The following is an 18,942-nucleotide window of genomic DNA, read 5'->3' on the forward strand; positions in this document are numbered from 1 at the left end:
CTAGTTGAACAGGAAACAGAGTCAGATGCGAATTGCTTAAATGCTCAAATGTTTACAAAAATGTTGGATCAACTTGCCACTTGGCTGATATGAGGAGCCCTCGTTCAGTAGCTTGCTGCGTAGCTATACGTAATGAGCGTCTCAGAGCGTCTGCACTCATGCTACTGGTCGACTAATAGCGTCTATAAGATGAACCTATTTGTTTTGTCAAAATGAGCAACATAAATGTAACGAAAGCTTTATGAGGAGCGTGTCTTTTTCCATGGAAAGAGTCCGATCAAGTAGTACTGGTAGCGACGATATACTATTTACGCGTAAAACACGTCCTTTCTGTTTCTTTAGCCCATCGCTTGTTCTCTCTAAAAACACACCACTGCCAAACATTCAGCATAAGAGACAAGAGACAATCCTACTTAAGGATATACATACAGGCATATGGCATCTAAGCAGGATCTGGTACGAGAGTTTGGGCCGGTGCTCGAACGGCATCCAGGCAGTTTGGAACGACTGCTGTCTCTTGCCTCGACTTTCAAGACGAAAGCAGAGGATTTGGCATCAAAGTGGGAGTCCCATGCTATATCGCTAAGTCGTCAACCTACTAGTCGTAGTAGTAGCAGCAACAATGACCACAGCGTCGACTTGTCTGTTCCCACACTCGATGCCCATTTCGATCAACTGCGCTCGACATTGCAAAAGGAACAGGTAAGCACGTGTGATGGTCGTTGCATGGTGTTTATATGCCATGGTATGTTACAATATTGCATCTGAATCATCATTAACTGAACCATTCCATTTTTAGGACGCAAGATACAAACAAAACTATGGTGTGAATGACCCAGCATCTTCCGTCTTTGTCAAGAAAGGACCAATGGGAACCACATCCGATGCTCCACTGCTCAATAAAGAGAATCTACAAGACTTTATAGACAGCCAAATATTAGGTACTCCATTGGCTAAACGTGGAGGTAATGTTCGAGGCACTGTCAAAGTCACCCCACGAAGCAACACCAACAATAATGCATATTCTGGTTACGATCCATTCGAAATGCCACCACCAATATCATCTGCTGGTAAACGACCATCGTCTGGATACCCAAATACTCCAGGCCAACAAAGTAAACGATCAAACCTAGCTACCGATACACCAACCTCATTTACACCATCTCCATTGGCTCAAAAGTATAAAGATCGTAATAACCGAGGAGCCATTGTAGAAAAGTATGGAGAGAATGTACCATATGTGCCAGGAGACAAGACCAAACCTGTATCGTGTGAGGTAGCAATCGTGCCAGGTCAACAAACGGAAGGTTATCGATACTTGAATGAAAAGCTAGCTGATAAAGGTGATGCTCTTGATAATCGTATCGAAGAACTCACTCGTATCATGAGAGAGGTCGTACAGCTGGAACATACCGCTGCGAAGGAAACTGCAAACACAAATGGCAGCCCTGTTGTCAAGATGAATATAGAAGAACCTGAATCTAAAAAAGAAGAAGAAAATGACTTTGCACCTGTTGGTGAGCCAAGTCAGGACTCTGTGATAACTTGTGGTCGTATATGCGTTGATTCTTCAGATGGTACCGCACGTCTCATGGAAGGCATGGTAGTTCTAGAAGGATCAAGAGAAAGTAGTGGTGGGGATCGAGTCAAATTAGATTTAGGTGGTGTCTCTGAATCTGGATTTGCTCTATTTCCGGGACAGATTGTAGTAGTGCAAGGATCCAACCCAACTGGTCGAGTATGTAATGTGACGAAAATACATCATCCGCCACCACTTCCGCTTGCTCAAACGGCAGCTACACAGTTGCTCGAGCTCTATCCCGCCGGCGATGGTGATAAATTACGACCCATCAATATAGCTATAGCTTCAGGACCGTATACATTAGAAGACTCGACATCTTTTGAACCACTCGAAGATCTGGTAGTCAACTTCCAAAAAGATCCACCAGATGTAGTTATATTATTAGGTCCATTTATTGATGCCGATCATCCAATCATCCGAAGTGAGGAACTGGACGTTACCCTGGAAGAATTATTCGCCCAACAAATATCAGCACGACTGGAACGTATGCTCGCGAATCGACCATCTACAAAGATCGTTATGGTGCCATCTGTACGTGACGCTGTATCTCGATGGATTTGCTTCCCCCAACCACCACTCGCATCGGCATTGAGACCCGAAGAAGCAAACCGTAGACGAGGTGTATTAGGTATACCAGATGACGTATTACTACTACCAAACCCAGTTCAATTGACTATAAACGAAGTGGTGGTTGGTATATCTACCATGGACGTCTTGACTCACTTGTCGGCCGACGAGTTTGCTCGTTTGCCACCTGGTGGACGACCAGACCGTGTTGGACGACTATGTAAGCACGTGCTTGAGCAACGAAACATGTATCCCTTAATCCCTGGTAGCGTAGATGAAGCATGTCTGGATATGAGTCGCTATGCAGCATTGGATTTGCAAGCTACTCCCGATATATTAATATTCTCGAGTGCATTAAAACACTTTGCCAAAAATGTATCTGGATGTCTATGTATCAATCCAGCACACCTGGCTAAAGGCCGTGGTGGTGGTACGTTTGTTAGGATGTGTGTGCAGCCTCTTGATATTGGGGCGATGAGAGAGCAGTATGGTGCAAGGACGGATGGTCAAGAAGACATGTGGACGCCGCATTTTGTAGCAGATCGTTCTCGTGTTGATTTTGTCAAGATATGAGTAAGTATTTATGGTGGTGAACGGACGTGAGGGAATTCCATGAACGTGTAAACACTTGTATTCAACTAAGGCTTGAGAGGGAGCGTCTTGTATGTAAATTAGAATATCTCACACAGTAGGTGAAAGGTTCTCCTTAGGTGTGTATGTTGGTATCTTTGCGTCAGCAGGATTTGGACCCAAACTATGTTTGGGAACAGGAAACATAAATCTCTGCAATTATGCCTACCTGTGAAGTTCAAAATTTCATTGGATAGAAGTATGGAAGTGAGATCACTAGTTACAACCGATCGACAAACTTGCAACGAACCAGTAATCTTGTATTCGTGGTGATTCAAGGAAGTAGAAGACACACTACTCATTGCGCAAGTAAATAAGAGCGACGTCCCAGTTCCATGTAAGTTCTCATTATCGGGCTTCAATCTGCAAAAGTGCATTTAAAACTGCTTTTGTCATTCTGAATTTATGCTCATAAACAATTCAATTTTCAAGTCAGTTTCCTGAAGTTTCGATCCTCCCGTTGTGGGGAATCAAGTGGAATCAGGAAACATGAATTCGAAAAAGCGAACGCCATTTTGACACATATATTTATGTTTTAAGCGTAGCATTGGGTTCAGCGTGGCTCCGTGAGTTCCGTCAAGTTTTCCAATTGGCTTATTAAACTGACTTCTCATATTACATCCTCTTATAGCCAGTTTCGTCAAACTGATTGCGGACCCTTCAGTCAGAGCATACGGGATGCTGGCTGGAAGACACGCACCATTGACGTCATCGTATATTATAGTAAACGACTTGAGCGTCTTGTGCGCGAGGCTATGCGCCAATCCATCAATCCATTGGTTCAGGTGCTCTTCCATACGATATCTGCTTCTAATAAAAATCAAATCGTCCAAGAGTGGATGAGGTTCAAAGAAATGCGTCCATTTTTTGATTCAAACTAACCCAGTTCCTTCTTGATGTGAATTAGTTCCAACGATGCAGCAGCTAAATGAAACTTTCATACAGCTCTCAACATTCGAAGTTACAATATCTGACTACCATATATGGGGTTTTTCTCCTTTGATCGCTTTAAAGGAGAATAATGGATACAAGCATTTGAGAACAAACGATGAGAGACACATTTGAGACGTTCCAAGCCTCCTGGGCTTCGATCTCGATGTAGAAGCCCAGTAAAACCTGAAACATTGATATTTCATATTGCAGAGATCTGGTTATTATTACTATTTGCATCCAAACACACAGAACACACAGTTTACTATAGAGGTGACGGAATCTGGTCTTCTGGATGAGGCTTTCCTGGATGAGGAGCAACTTGATACACTTGATATCCCATAGGAAATCCATTAACATGTGACGAATCAACTAATAAAGCCATCATTTCAGCTGGACTTGTTAGCACCAACCCTCGTGGTTGTACTTGACGGTGAAGCGGTAGTCCAATTTGCTGTTGTTGCAGCTGCATGGAGTTGTTGTTATTACAGGCCTTCATATGTCTCTTGAGTGCATTTTGTTGGTCGAATAGTGATCCACATCGTGAACATCGAATGGTTATGGCAGTGTCTTGTGAGGCTTTCCTACTTGATTTGGTTGCTGGAGCTAATTGATCTGATGAGGAGCCTTGCCAGTGCTGAGATTTTACGTGTCGTGTGAGATCTGTAGGACGAAAGTGGATAAGACTTTAATGTTTATCACAAAAGCATTGCGAGTAACAGCGATCTATTTTCTCGCTCAGCATCATTTTGTTACCTTTTTTGTGATAAAACATTTTCAAGCAAGCTTGACATTTATGCGTAGGAGTTCTAGTTGGGTTATGTGTTCCTTGGTGACAGACTAGATTCCATTTCCTCGTGAATGTAGCTCCACAAGATGGATATCCACATCGAAACAGTTTCGTACCATTGTCCATGTGCATTGTAGCTATCAGTCCCTTATTCGCACTTGATTTTGACGTTGACGGCGAAGCTGATGATGGCGAAATATGATCTTCCCCAGACCCGTATTGTGATGCATCATACTGATGAGATTCCGGTTGCCATTGACGGTATATTATAGGTGCTGATCTTGGACCGTTGGTATCATCATTATCGTCCGATTGTCCAAGATCATGTTCAGAAACACCCAATAGTTGGAAGGCAGAATTAATTGGTGGTGTTGGCATGCTGCCATTGCTGTTTGTGTATGTCACGGCGGTTGAGGGTGTGTTATCGGATGACGAGGAAGCGTACAGATGACCCTCTGCGGATGATGCTGACGCAGTAGGATGTCCTGATCGTGGCATAGATAGGAGCGTCAGAACAGCAGCAGCCTCATCGGATGTAGTAACGATTTGTGCAGGTCTCGGCCCGCGCGCAGAAGTTGATGAAACTCGTCTAGATTGATTTTTGCTTAAAGATGGCGGTGCTAGACCATCATTGTTATGCATCCTGCCATCGTCATCCCGTTGTTCAGACATTGTGGACGATGACGAACAAGATGATGAAGACACCATATTATGATCTCCTCGCTTGTTATCCAGCATGGTACTGCTAGTGGTTCCCCATACACTAGGATTCAAAACTTGTTCTCCAGTTTGCAAAACAGTGGCTTCGTCAATGACTTGTTGTGGTGCTTGAGTATAGTATTCGCCTGGTGGAGGCAGCCCATAAGCCCAATGTGCGATATGGTGATGGTGGTGGTGGTGATGAATCGGGACTCCACCGTTTCGATCAAAGAATTTGCCATGTTGCAAATGTTGATGGTGGAGTGGTGCTGTTGCATAGACAGCCACCGTTGGTGAGCCTGTTTGATACTACAAAAATTGACATACGACTGATGAGCGCACCCATTTAAAATATTGCCGATTTCTTCACCAAAAACTCACGTCAGACTCTCTGCCGCCAATGTTTTGCATCATAGTCCGATTGTCCTGAGTAAACGTCTAGACAAGCAAACAATAGTAATGGTCTATCAATCAAGATCTATGAGATGTCGTCGTGGTAGTCTCTTAGTGGATTCATCTGAATGCAGCGATTCTGCTATGAATGAAATACGCAAACTCACCTTTTCCGATGAAGAATATGAGAGATCGACTGCAGTCACTTTAATCTTATCACTTTGGCTACAATAGAAAACACATAGGCGACGCAGTTTGGTCTCGTTTGGCCCAGCAAGTCCAAAATCGTTCGGTGATGAATTTTAGGAGATTTTTCTGCTGGGGCGCAAAAAACTTGGCCGTAGCAACACTGGGGCGCAGCAATTATAACTTTCGAATATATGAGACTTGATTCTCTAGCAGAGCTTCATTACTTATTTCTTGTGCTTCGGATTTCCTTAAAGGGCTTTACGTTTTCCTACAAGAAGCAAAGAAATAATGATATAGATACAAACATAAATTTAAGCTGACGCTATACGTGATTGACTATTAGTTTATGATCTTGCGTGATTTAAAGCATAGATGCTGGAAGTGGTCCAGTGTACAAAGGCTATGGAGAGTCATTCTCATCGCTCATAGCAAGCTCCATACGTTCCTTATCACATTTGAGTATCAATACTCGCCCTTCGATAGTCTCCATGCGTCGCTTCCATACGAGTCGGAGAACTTAAACTCGCAACATGACTTCAAGTCCCGAGCAAATACTGTTCGTTCTAACAAAGTTCAATTTACGCAACACTTCTCCTCTCCATAATACGTCGTCAAAAGTACTACACGGACAAAATTCCTTTCGTTGAGGTGTCATTGGGAGTGCGCCCTGATATACAGGCCACGCGAACTCTAATCCATTCACTACTTTTGCAGCCCAATCGTGTTTGACATAGATTCCTTGACCAGCCTCTTAAAACGACCCAAAAGCGTAATAGATACGTCACCCTCAGTCAAACTACCTACAGGTACGTCTACCACTAAGGCACCACCCACAACAAACTCTACTTTGGCTCTATTGTCTTCGTCAGCACGACATCCAATATCCAGCGTACAACGATTTCTTTTATTACGAGCCATGACTGCAACTGCGTCCAATAGAAAGTCAGCCGAGAGCGTATTCGGAGTACTGAATCCTAAATACTCTAGCTTTACTAGACCGGTCAATAGGTCATATATGGACTGGTTATCTAATATTCGATAAAAGGCCAACCTCAACTCAGTGAGGTTATGACAATTGGCTGTATACATGGTGGGATGAGGCAGTTCGTTAAGGCAGTTCGTCATATTCAAAGTCGGCATCTTGAGGTCTCAAAATAACGAGCGACAATGATTCAAGCTGACTGTCAACTTTTGGAAGCCAGTGAGTCAAACCATGCAATTTTCAGTTTGGTTTAGTTAATAACGACAGGTGTCAGACGTGGGGAAGATCGATGGCCAAGTGTTAACAGTCGGTTGGAGCAGTTTCTAGAATACTCTCAACACTGTTGGGCAACCAATTCACGTACGCTTCAGAGAGTAGATGTAGTTCCTGGGCCAGAAACTTTTCACATAGCTTTATACACACAAATTCATTCATCCCTTTGCATAAGAGACTCACATTGTATAGCGATTTGATGTCTGCCATAGACACGATAATCAGGATCAGTTCGTCCGGGAGTCCTAGCGGATATCGCACCATGCCCTGCATTGGCAATGACAATGTAGTGCTATTCGGATGCAAATTTTGATAAGGATTGTTTTGCTTGGTTGCTGCATCGGTAACAGTTGAGCTCATATCTAGACTGGTTCAAGTCTGTTGTTTGGCAATGTTGGTTGGTGTCATGCCGTTGGACTACCCTGCTAATCAGATAACTTGCGTAAGTATTACAAGCTACATCAAATATTGGAATCCAGCGATGTAGCTTTTGAATGCGTAAGAAGCAAATTCCTAAACTCTCGATGATCCGTAAAAAAACCAAATTTCGAAACCAGTCGGTCTCTAACATATGCATGCGAGTTAGCTCAAAAGTTTCGAAATGACAATGGAAATGAACAATCTCACTTCTTGGGTTGTTGTCTGTTGGCTATCTATCTGTTTGACTTTGTTGAAAAATTGAAAGGAAACTGCGCAGCTTACCAAATAAGCATTCAAGAACGTGACGATGCTGGTTTTTCCTAAGTAGTTCTGGGCTTTATATTAGTGCGTGCTTCGTTGAAATCATTTTATCTTATACGCAACAATTTGTCATGTCGATAGAGCATACTCGAACAAAAGGCTATATACTAAATACCAAGCAAATTTGGTAGATTTGATTGCCAAGAAACGTGACTCTGGAGATCTCGGGCTCACACAATAGTGGAGATTCTTTGCGAAGCATCGACGGCTGGCCGGCTTCCACCGACGAAGATCGCGATGAGCAAACAATCGTTGGAGTGGGATTTTGCCCGTTTCCCGTTTCGACAACCAATCAGGTCCAAAAACGCGTGAAGACGTTCGATCTTGAATAGCTTAAACTGTATTTTGCGCTACTAGTCGAATCACAATACCGCCGGTGCGGAAATGACCGATAAAAATAACCCGCAACCAAGAAGTGTTCAACGAATCATAGGATTGTTTGTTTTTGGGACCAGTGACCAATCTCAAAGATTCGAGTCTCGCTTGAAAGCTTGTTTGAGAATCGAGTCTCTGCGAGATTCTGCAAAAGTGCCTGATGGAGCTGCCACAAGTTCCGTCGTCCTCATCCAAGTTTTCACTCAAGTGGTTGAAACCACATAAACGCGGACTCCCATCTTATTCCGGACGTTTTGCCGTTGGCACATTTGATGTTGAAAGTCCAAAGACTGAGACTGGTCTGCCAGGCGTATTATTCAGGTTGTTATTATGACGCAAGAAAATTGTGCTTGCGAAATTGCCGCAAAATCAAATAACTCATCGATTTGATGTTTACATAATAGGGCATTCTATCCCGCTGACCCATCATGTATACGAAAATTCAGGAAGGCACAATGGAGTCCTAGTATAAATCACGTTGCAGGTGCATTCTCATCGTTTTTATTTCAAAGGACACAAATCTCACAAGTGATTACACATACAGCGTATGGAGAAGGATGGGGCCTTTCCGGGTCTGTTTCATCAATCGTGCTTCCAATACTCTTCTCGCCACGCTCAGCAGCGTTCTTCAAAGCACCGCTCCTATCAGGTGATGAACGACTCCCTATCGTCATATTCTCACATGGATTGGTCGGCAACCGGTCATCATACAGCACGCTCTGTGGCGAGATCGCATCACATGGATTTGTAGTTATTGCATTAGAACATCGTGACCATTCAGCTATTCTGTCTCAGATTGGAGGAGATGCTGGCACACATCTGAAATATATAAGACGAAGAGGGTCTACGCCCGAAGCCCTGTGGAAGTGGAGGGTAGAGCAGCAGAATTTGAGAGCTCAGGTATGTATTACACTATTCAGCAGGTTATACTATTCAGCAGGGTTGTGTTCCTGGACTAACCAATTCATATTTTCAGGAAGTGGCAGCTGCCATTGAAGCTTTGAGAAACATGGATACTGGACGAACAATATTCAACTACCTTGGGGATACACCTACATGGTTTGAATCACGGTTAGACTTCAACAACATGGTCATGATGGGCCACAGCTTTGGAGTAAGAAAACCCGCAAGCCTACATCCAAATGACAAATTCCTTCACACCCTTCTAATACTCGTTTCTTAAAAGGGATTCACGGCACTCTCTGTAACTCAAACAACAAATCCATTCAAATGTGCCGTCTTCATTGACACCTGGTTTTGGTACGCAGCACTACACGGCATAGACCACCTCCTCAAAGACCACCCAACATACAACAATGACGTGACAATCCCATTTCTTTTCATATCCTCTGAGAATTTCCACGAAGCAGAGAACTTGGCTGCAGTGCAAAAGCTCTTCAACAACCCAACAAGAAAGGAGGATTCGATACATAGTCTGATACTGGGATCACGACATCACAATGCTTCTGATTTCTTGTGTATAGCACCTTTGACGCTATGGCTGATAGGGCTTGGTGGTGCTGCAGATCCAAGAGATGTGTTGCGGACGCAGACGGATTGTATACTGGCCTTCGTATCGAGACATGTTCGTCTACCAGAGAATTTGAGACTGCTGCCAAGTAATGAAGCTCTGCTAACTGGAAAGGGAGGCAGTAGAAACGTTTCTGTAGGATTTCAGCACGTCATACCTAAAAAACATACACGAAGGACTTCAATGGCATAACATGCTAATACAACCGAAAAATATAAAGAGTCAAACTACCTTAAGTGGCATTTATAAACAATATCTACACGAGGTACATAATAAGAGCAGCAATAGCGTAAAATATAGCCCCTGCAATGAACCACACCAGCAAGATTGCAGTGATGACCGACAACCATTCCCAGACTGTTGGTTTTATTTTGATGCTCACACTGTTTTCTTTTCTGAAACCTGAGTCGGTATCATCCATGAATTCTCCATAGTCAAAAAACGTGACCATTTGTTTATCCTTCACATAGAAGCGTTCTCGTAGCCATGTATTGAATGATTCCTGGTGGTTTTCATTCAATGTAGATTCAGAGTTTCCTCTCTTTAATGCATCTTCATTACTGCTGCTAGTATTACTTGTACGTGATTCACCAAAACTGATTCCTGGTATACGGTCCAAGTCCAAGCGTTTGATATGGAAGTGGACACGTCTGGGTCCTGTTCCACTGAAAAATACAGTAGTAGGCAAGTGTTTATAGTATGGCACTTCATCAGCTGCTATTCCTGAGTATCCTATAGTAATATCATACAGCGCCGAGAGCTCAGGTCTCAATTTATTGCAACAGAATTGCAACCCTGTTGATCGTGGCAGTAATACATGGACTGGTTCAGGTGATATTCCTGTCTTTACAGCAAATTCATGAGACATCTTTTTGCCTGGTGGTGTATTGAGAGTTCCTTCTGAGCGTGGGAAACAAGTAGGTATTAGAAACTTTCGTCCGTGTACGGGATGTACAAAACTAACCTGGGAAGATTAGCAACCAGTATGGTAATCCAACAGCCTTCATCCCCTGTAGTCTCTTCTGTACCAGTTTCTTGTCCTTTTTCCAGCTCTGCTTTAAAAAGATAAAGCCAGACAGATACATGATTTGACCAATGATGGGTATAAAAATCATGAAGTTCATCAGTATGATATAAAGGGTGCCTTGTGCACAATACATGTGAGCAAGTAAACCAATCCACCACCTAAAACGAACAGATATTTGGTTAACATCAATGAGCACTGCCACTGTCGATCGAAGAGCACAACTGCCAGCACTAACCAATCGGTATAAGTTTGATGATTGGACATCATCACGACCTGATCTTCCTTTGAGAGCTTATCCCAATCTCCACTGACAACAAATTCTACTGGCCCAGCCAGCGCCCACGTAATCAATACCATCCAAGAGGCCAACAAATGCATAGCCCATCGTAAAATCTCGCGATATGCCCTTTTTGAGAACACGTAGAGGATCGTACTTGGCACCAATATAAGTAAAGCAGCAATCCCCATCCCCATGCAAGTTATTACAAAGAAGATGGCGCTGAGTACATAGCGTGGCCATGATCCCGGAGCGAATAGCACTGATGCCATGTCCGATGCGGACTACCTGTTTGTTTACAAGCCCAAAAGTCAGCGTGTGGGTGGGCGAAACATTTGCACACCAAAAAACCAAAAGAAGAACAAGTTGTAGAAGCTGCCTACCTTTAAGGAGCTGCTTTAAACGATTAAAAAATCTTTGACGTTACCCTTTCCCTGATGCTCTATCGAAGCTGTCGATTTACGAGATAAAAAAGTTAAAGCGCAAGTGGAGATTTGCTTTGGTCGGATTCGGGCGAAGCCAGCCAAAGTTAATTTTAGCGAGCAACACGAGCAAGGCTTCCATTCATTCCTCGACAACAATTGAATCTAAAAAATGTTTCTGCGTTCGACGACAGTCTCGAAAGACATGGCACAAGGTCTTTATCACGTTTTGCTTTCAAACAACATTAAACCATTGCATCGCGTGCAACGTACCGTGTTAGGCTAGCCACGTCACGATGTGCCGGATAGATTCTTCAAACCTCGCAATACCTAGTCTAACGCGTCTTTGAGAGGTTATTGTTTGTTAAATCTATCTTCCAAAAACAACCACAGTTCCAGGAACTTTCCAAGCATCGAAGTAGCTGATCTTACGTGAGCTTAAGCTTCTTCCAAGCTGTAAGTACCGACCTCGTAGTCTCTACAAACCATCATGTAGTAATCCTCAACTGCGTGTCGTTTGTTCTTTTCAACCTGAGCAAGAACTTGCCTGTGGCCCACACCAGACACACAACACATCAACCACGTCGAATCCAGCATCTTAACTCCATTCATGTTGCAGCTAAACAGAATATACAACCTATACACTTACAATGCACTCATACTCTCGATTCCTCTCGAAGCAACTTCAAGCCTCACTTTCATCCGTAAAAGCTTCACTCCTCTCCTCCAACCAAGGCATATTACGCCTATCCTTATCAACCATCTTCTTATAAGCCTGTCTCACATTCTCAACCATCTTTGCCTGCTCCTCTGTATGTTCAACAGGTGTCATATCAGGCCTAGTTGTCGTCGCAGACGCCGGCAACACCATCTTCTTCAACTCCAAATCACCAGGCTGCCCACAATTATCAACCAGCTGCATGATACGGGTATAATTGTCAGTACCGACTATATGTTGTTTCAAGTATGGGAGGATATCTTTCAGGCTATCGTATAGAGCGACGTCTGGATCGCGAGGTTTGACTTCGCTTTTATACTTTTCGGTTGTCGTTGGAGCGAGTGGTTGTAATGTTATGGCTTCGTCTTGGTTGATAATTGGTGTTTGGGATGCATGGACTTGATTTTGGATCTTAAGTCGAGATTGTTGCAATGAGCTTTCAGTGATGCGAGATTGATGCAAGTGGCAAATAATGCACAGAGAAACATATGCGTACCCTATCTCGGAAAGTCACGTTTCTATCAGCGCTTCCTCTCTGGCTACCATCTTGTCCTACATCTCTCTTCCTCTTCGTCCCCGTCCCAGTTCCACTACCAGATTCCAAATCACTTATATCGTGCATTATAGAGTCATGACTACTCAGATGATGTGATTCGACACGAATAGAATCATCCATGATTTCGTGCTTTATAGTTTGGGTTGATCGTGGAGGTAGTTTTACAGATACTGGCATATGTGGAAGCACTTGTTGTTGCTGGTGTGGGAAAGACGTTCTCCATCGTTCCAAATTGAATGAATTATTACTATACGATGGATCTCCCCAGTCTGAAGATTCAGCTTGATTGACATCTCTCATAATCACATCTGTACGTTCATTCATACTCACATCGCGATCTGTAGAACCAATACAACTTGCTCGTTGTGGCGTATGTGTTGCCGATATAGCATCACCCTCCTTATTGGAAGCAGGCGATGTCTTTTCTGCCTGTGATTCAAATCGCTTCTTTCGTTCTTCTCGTTTACGAGCTTCTTCTTCATCGTCAAATAGATCACCACGTACTTGGGCTATCGACGTCGTTCGATCCCGACGACTAGAAGTCAGTGTGATGGGAGGAGGCATTGGGTTGTCATTTTGAGTTGTTTTTGATCTCTCTCGATCAGCACGTGGACTTGGTAAATCAATTGGGGTAGTTTTGTTTCGTTGTCTACGTATCGGTTGCGGGAATGCATCTATCTTCGGTGAAGCTCGTTGTTGTCGACCAAGTGGAGTTGGGGATGGTAATCGACGTGGTGGACTGACATCACTGACATCAACAGGTCGATACCTCGAACTATATACAGCTTCTACATCACGATACGGTTCACGTCGTGGAGGAGGCGCCTCGTATGGTGTATCATCACGTGAATAAGAGGGAATGTAAATACCGGTTTGAGCAATATTGCGATTGTCACGTCTTTGCAAATAGAAAAGCAGGGATGGTTGATATTGTGGGATAATTGAACTCAAATTATAATTTAACTTACTCGTAACCTCGACTGTATTGGTCACGGCCTTCATACGAATCACTCTTCCAGACATTATCGTTCAGACGGGAGTTCCTCGACAATGACGGCGCTGGAGGAGGAGTAGAGTCTCTTCTGGGCATTTGCCGTGGCGGACTACCACGACGAGAGTTCAAGCTAGGTGACGGCATACTCTATCAAACTTGGCGAGACTTCTTCTGGAGTTTTAAAGTTCAAAATTATGACACTTTCAGCGGGGTAGAAGGCTATAAATGCAATGATTTCACGTACTTGGACTCGATATCACGAAAACAGTGTCTCAAAACCGCTTCAGATCTGCTACAAACAACTCTTTTAAACTCCTTGGCGACAACGCTTCCAACACTTCGTGTTTCTTATGAGTAAACCTTGTGTATTCAGGCACTTTAAATATCGAATGAAGTTGATTCTTAAACTGAGGTTGAAAAAAATAAAAACTGGCGAAACAGGCACAAGACTAGCTAAAGGACTAACAAACTTAGACAGATTCACGCCATGTATCTTCGTCACTACAGGAAGCAGACTAGGCCCTGATGTTAGCCCCAGTTCAATGCTACAATGACATGTAGATCAACTTACGAGGTCTAAGACATGGAACGCAGCATTCCCAAGGTCACCACTCTCACGATCTCCCTGCAAAGCAGCAGCTGCTGCAAGGCGAGCACGTTCTTCAGATTCCAATCTAGCAGTAATGCTCTCCAAAGCCACGAATCTTGCTCTTGAAGTGGGTGGAGTGAGGTCTGAGGTGTTGATCTAGTACAAACAATTCATTGAGTTCAGTACGGTTTTGTGCGCTCGCTTAGAACTTTACATGAAGAGTAGCCTCAGAAGCCTTCATACGCTCTTGATCTGCAGCTTCGGCAGCCTTCTTTGCAGCTAATGGCTCTAATCGGATTACGCGAGCCATTGGTGCAGTTGGAATGGGTGGTGCTCCCTAGTCGACGAAATAATTCAATAAACTCTCTGGTCCTTCCGCTCGAATATCTTATCTTACCTTTACAACAGGCACAACCTTCTGCACCTGCAACTTTTGTTCTTGCTGCTTCTTGACGTGCTGTTCTTTGCGACCACTCAGACAAGGAATAAACGTCTTTTTATAGAAATCAACAGCCGATTTTCCCGTTCCGAAACACACAAAGAGGAGAATGGACAGCAAGGCTGTGACGTAAATGACGGTCATGGACCGAGAAGTGGAGGCAGAATCAGTGTACTCGTCACTCCAGACAATGTTGATATCTTTGACGGCAGAGTATGTTGCCTATCATAAGTATCGAATTATAAGACAAGTCTAGTATCCTTTTTCTTTCGGGATGACAATGATGTTCTCACCTGAATCAAGTATGCAGTAGCCAACAGATGGTACCCAACACACCAAATCATCATTCGAATCAGAATCTGCAGTAAATTGGCTCGTGATTGTAATGCTGCTGAATGATTGGCGCTTTCGGTAGTTGAGTGGGGAGTCCATGAAGCGGTACCACTTGTTGGTGTAGTGGGTGTCTTGCTTGATGTTGGCTGTAAAGAGCGCAGGATTTGGGATTGGCGTTGGCGGTATTTGACCACGGCAATCACTAGCGATGCATTGAAAAGTTTGATTGTCCATCTTTTGGCTGGGTTTGGTAGATAGAAGATTACCACTTACCAGTAAAAACAGATCCAAAGAAGGTATATATGATGAGACAGATACTAAAGATGGCCAGAAATACAGCTCGACTGGTCCCATTATCACAGAATGAATCAGGCATATAACTTGCACTACATGAAACGATGTGTTTATGTGAGAGACATCGTGCTTTTATCCACAACAAAATTACTTACGGGGCCATTCGTAAGCCCAACACAATACATATCAAGACAATAGGAATACCCAATGCCAAGACAAGATACAATCCATTTCTCCGTCTTTGAGCATCAGAATCCTTTTCAGATCTCAACACTGTTTGCGCTGAAGTCCTGACTTTGAGTTCGATGGCGAGACAAAGACATGCTCCATACAGTGAGATTCCAAGAACGTTTAACAAGAAAGCCTATATAAATGATTCGAAGTTTGAGTTGGATGTTGTTCGTTTGTAACCCTTCAACGCAACATGTAATGCTTGCGAGCCGACAAAAATTATCACTGCTTCAGGCCATGCGACTTCTTCGACTTACTTGCGTCTCACAAAAAGCAACTCCAGGAATCGATGCTCGAATGTTTGGCACATATGGCAAAACGAGACCGCCAAGAGCTAGCACCAGATCTGTGCCTGATGAAAAACGATATGAAAGGACAGCCTTTGCTTTCTTATTTCGAATTGCCGTACCTCCAGACACACATGCCAAAAGCAAAAGTGCATAGTTCTTGGTAGGATAATGCACCACAAAGACCAATGCAGAAAGAATAAATCCAAGAAACGACAGAAAGAGCTGTACCGGCGTCATTATGGTTGGTGGTTGGATCTTGTTATAGGATGAAATATTAAAACGGAAAATCTCGTGTCTCGAGTATAGATCTCGTTCTGATCGGGAAACGAAAAGGCGTTTCTGGCGCTTAAGTGAGAAACCAATCAAGGTTTGTCTTATCGATCACTGATTTAAAGGTGACAGGATGCTGCTTTTCAATAGATCTGTCGATTCAAGTATCGTAGATCTCCTTCTACCCGCGAATGTGATTGTGAGGGAGGTTCGTCCTTTTTGGATTTGTTTTCTGTGGCGCACACGCAGTACACGGAAAGGAGAAGTAGACTTTGAAAACGAATTTTTGAAAAAATAAAATTTTTTTTGCTACTTTTCAACTACTGATACAAAAGTTCCAACGCATTCTTTTCTGTTTTTGTTTTTTGTGGAGTAGGTAGCAGTGGAAGCTATTCTGGTTTCCTTCTTTAATCGTGAGGGCTACGGTCTCGACGAGGAGGGCTTCGTGATCGTCGGGGAGACGGTGAGCGGCGACGAGGAGATCGTGAACGGTCTCGACCACCTCGTGGCGAACGAGAGCGGTCTCGGTGTCCTCCTCCAGCAGCGCTTCCTCCTCCATTTCGGCCGGCGGATGCATCCTTGAGAAAGGGATCATATCGGTCAACTTCTGTTCCACGATGAAACTATCAAAGCAGATATTCAAAACATACCTCCTTAACAAAGATACGAACTTCACGGAATTCGTAATCATCCAACTCGCGGATGGCTTTCTCCATGTCCTGCTGATTGGACATTTCGACGAAACTAATTAGAGCAGACCGAAGTTTCAGTACCAATCCAAAGGCCAGAACCCCAAAGCTCGACTCCATTTATCATACCCCTCTCCATCCCTGTCAACATCACTAAGTTTTGACTATTAGTTCGTGAATGAACAAATATGAACAAAGAAATCCGGCCTTACGCTTTTGAAAGAAAAGTGTTAGCGATGATTCAACTGATTGTAACAGGTTTCAAAAGGATGCTTACCGAAACGGACTTCTCCAGCACGACGAAACAAGTCTTTGAGATCCTGAGCAGGAGAGAGAAAGCGCAAGAAGCAGCATTGCAAAGTTAGAAGATCATCTTGGAGCAGTCAGAGAGCAGAGAGAGAGAAGACCCATCCCAGTCCGTGTGTATGGAGACAGAGCCATCAAATAAACAGTACGCAACAATCCGAAACACGTTGCGAGAAACCACCACCCCGAAAAGACAAGAGCGAGAGAGGGAGAACCACACCAAAACAAGAGTCCTTCCAGCAAACAGAAGTCTCGGTCCTCCATTTCAAAACGTGGCGAGGCGGAGTCGTTCCACAAAGAAAGCAACAAATTTCGCAAAGGGGGTAGCATAATAGAAAACATTCGCCTCTCAAGACCGAGAACTAACCTGCCAGCTTGTTCCACGAGGAAGGCCACCGATTTTCAATCTATTCAAAGAAAAAGGCAAGTGAGGGAGGTTGTCTTGATTGATTGGGACACATTCGACCGAAGACAAGATTGACATACCTGAATTCGCCAGTGCCACGCGGTCCGTTCCCACGAGGACGATCACGTGGTGGTCCACGATCGTCTCGGTCACGACGTCCACCACGAGCTGGCTCGACTTGAATGCTAAAACAAGAGGGACTTAGGTTAGAGATGTGTATTTAACTATTTTCACTTGGGTGCTACTGATGCTGAAAATCCATGGCTGACAGCATCAATAGCACCCATCCATCTAGCACTCGTGTGAGTTCGGCCACCGTAACAGAAATTATACTTCCTCCCGCTTGTTATAGACACAAGAAACCGTTCAACTTTTCCCAAAAACTAAAAGCAATTTTGAACAAGCATTGATCACTGTGCATACCTTTCACCCAAGAAGCGAGTCCTGTCCAAGCCTCGTACAGCATCAGCGGCATCACGAGGATCATCGAATTCGACAAATCCAAATCCGTTCAATACTTTGCAATCTCGAACTCGGCCATATTTTCCACAGAGTCCTTCCAAGTCTCGGACTTCAGTATCACGAGGAATTCGACCAAAGTAGACTCGAGTGTATGACATCTTTGTAATCTATTGACAAGAGTGTCTCCTTTGATACTATAAGCTATATATGGTTTCAACGAGTTTGTCAGTTGCAAGTTTGTGGTTGTGTTGAGTAGGTAAAAAACATGTTTCAAGAGAAGGAGAGGTGACGGACGAAGCATGCAATCCATCGTACTTGTGGCTCTTTACAGCCGGGACTGCGTGGTTGCTCCTGGTTGCTTAAAACCCAAATTTTGAACTTACTCGCTGATCGTGACAATGTAAGGAAAAGCTCGAGAAACACGACGACCTAATGTCGACCAAATCGAAACTTTTGAGACCAGTCAATTTTATTCTTGTATGGCGATTGTTTTCTTGGTGCCCAGACAATTACGGCTTCGTGTCTCTATGTCCCAAATGTGCCCCCCAGTAAAAAAGAAATATATTCGAAAAATTTAAGAGAATTAAAGACAAAGAAAAAAGGGAAAAGGAAGAAAAAGAAAAGTATATTTTATCTTTGATCTACATGTTCTCGTTGCTCGCTATTCATTACGTCGTCCAGCCAACTTTTTGGGTTTTAATTGCCTTATCGCGTGATTAGTGGTCCGAAACTACGCTGAGCACCTGCCTGACTTTTTTCTGACAACTAGAATGAGATTTTGAGCAACTGCAACTCTCTTTCCCACAGGTTTGTCTAGTGTCTCCTCATTCACGTCAACTGCGTGTTTCACTTAGCGTCACTTTACTAAAAAGGGGCTGGGACTGACCCGCCCAAAAGAGATGCCTTGGCCATACCGGACACTGGCCGTGAGGCGGTTTCTTAGGTGTTGTTTACGGC

The 18,942-nt window shown here is 43.7% G+C and overlaps 4 protein-coding genes across 4 annotated transcripts; 2 read left to right on the top strand and 2 right to left on the bottom strand.

Moving 5' to 3' along the window:
• Positions 1–435: 435 nt before the first annotated feature.
• Positions 436–2,722, top strand: SmJEL517_g05350 (uncharacterized protein; the record flags this gene model as incomplete). Its single annotated transcript, XM_031171276.1, has 2 exons — positions 436–702; positions 800–2,722. The coding sequence occupies 2 exons, from the start codon at positions 436–438 to the stop codon at positions 2,720–2,722; spliced, it is 2,190 nt and encodes a 729-aa protein (XP_031022756.1).
• A 5,589-nt stretch (positions 2,723–8,311) lies between these two features.
• On the top strand, positions 8,312–9,874 carry SmJEL517_g05351 (1-alkyl-2-acetylglycerophosphocholine esterase; the record flags this gene model as incomplete). The annotated part of the gene is made up of 5 exons (XM_031171277.1): positions 8,312–8,472; positions 8,556–8,635; positions 8,696–9,051; positions 9,128–9,265; positions 9,338–9,874. 5 exons carry the CDS (start codon positions 8,312–8,314, stop codon positions 9,872–9,874), a joined length of 1,272 nt encoding a protein of 423 aa, XP_031022757.1.
• Positions 9,875–9,938: 64 nt separating this feature from the next.
• SmJEL517_g05352 (uncharacterized protein) lies at positions 9,939–11,258 on the bottom strand (the record flags this gene model as incomplete). Its single annotated transcript, XM_031171278.1, has 3 exons — positions 9,939–10,582; positions 10,647–10,867; positions 10,945–11,258. 3 exons carry the CDS (start codon positions 11,256–11,258, stop codon positions 9,939–9,941), a joined length of 1,179 nt encoding a protein of 392 aa, XP_031022758.1.
• A 5,271-nt stretch (positions 11,259–16,529) lies between these two features.
• Positions 16,530–18,143, bottom strand: SmJEL517_g05353 (uncharacterized protein; the record flags this gene model as incomplete). Its single annotated transcript, XM_031171279.1, has 7 exons — positions 16,530–16,700; positions 16,773–16,866; positions 16,941–16,975; positions 17,485–17,524; positions 17,604–17,708; positions 17,758–17,814; positions 17,947–18,143. The coding sequence occupies 7 exons, from the start codon at positions 18,141–18,143 to the stop codon at positions 16,530–16,532; spliced, it is 699 nt and encodes a 232-aa protein (XP_031022759.1).
• Between the last annotated feature and the right edge of the window lie 799 nt (positions 18,144–18,942).

This window comes from Synchytrium microbalum, assembly GCF_006535985.1.
Source record: "Synchytrium microbalum strain JEL517 chromosome Unknown SmJEL517_scf0047, whole genome shotgun sequence".
NCBI classification, from domain to species: Eukaryota; Fungi; Chytridiomycota; class Chytridiomycetes; order Synchytriales; family Synchytriaceae; genus Synchytrium; species Synchytrium microbalum.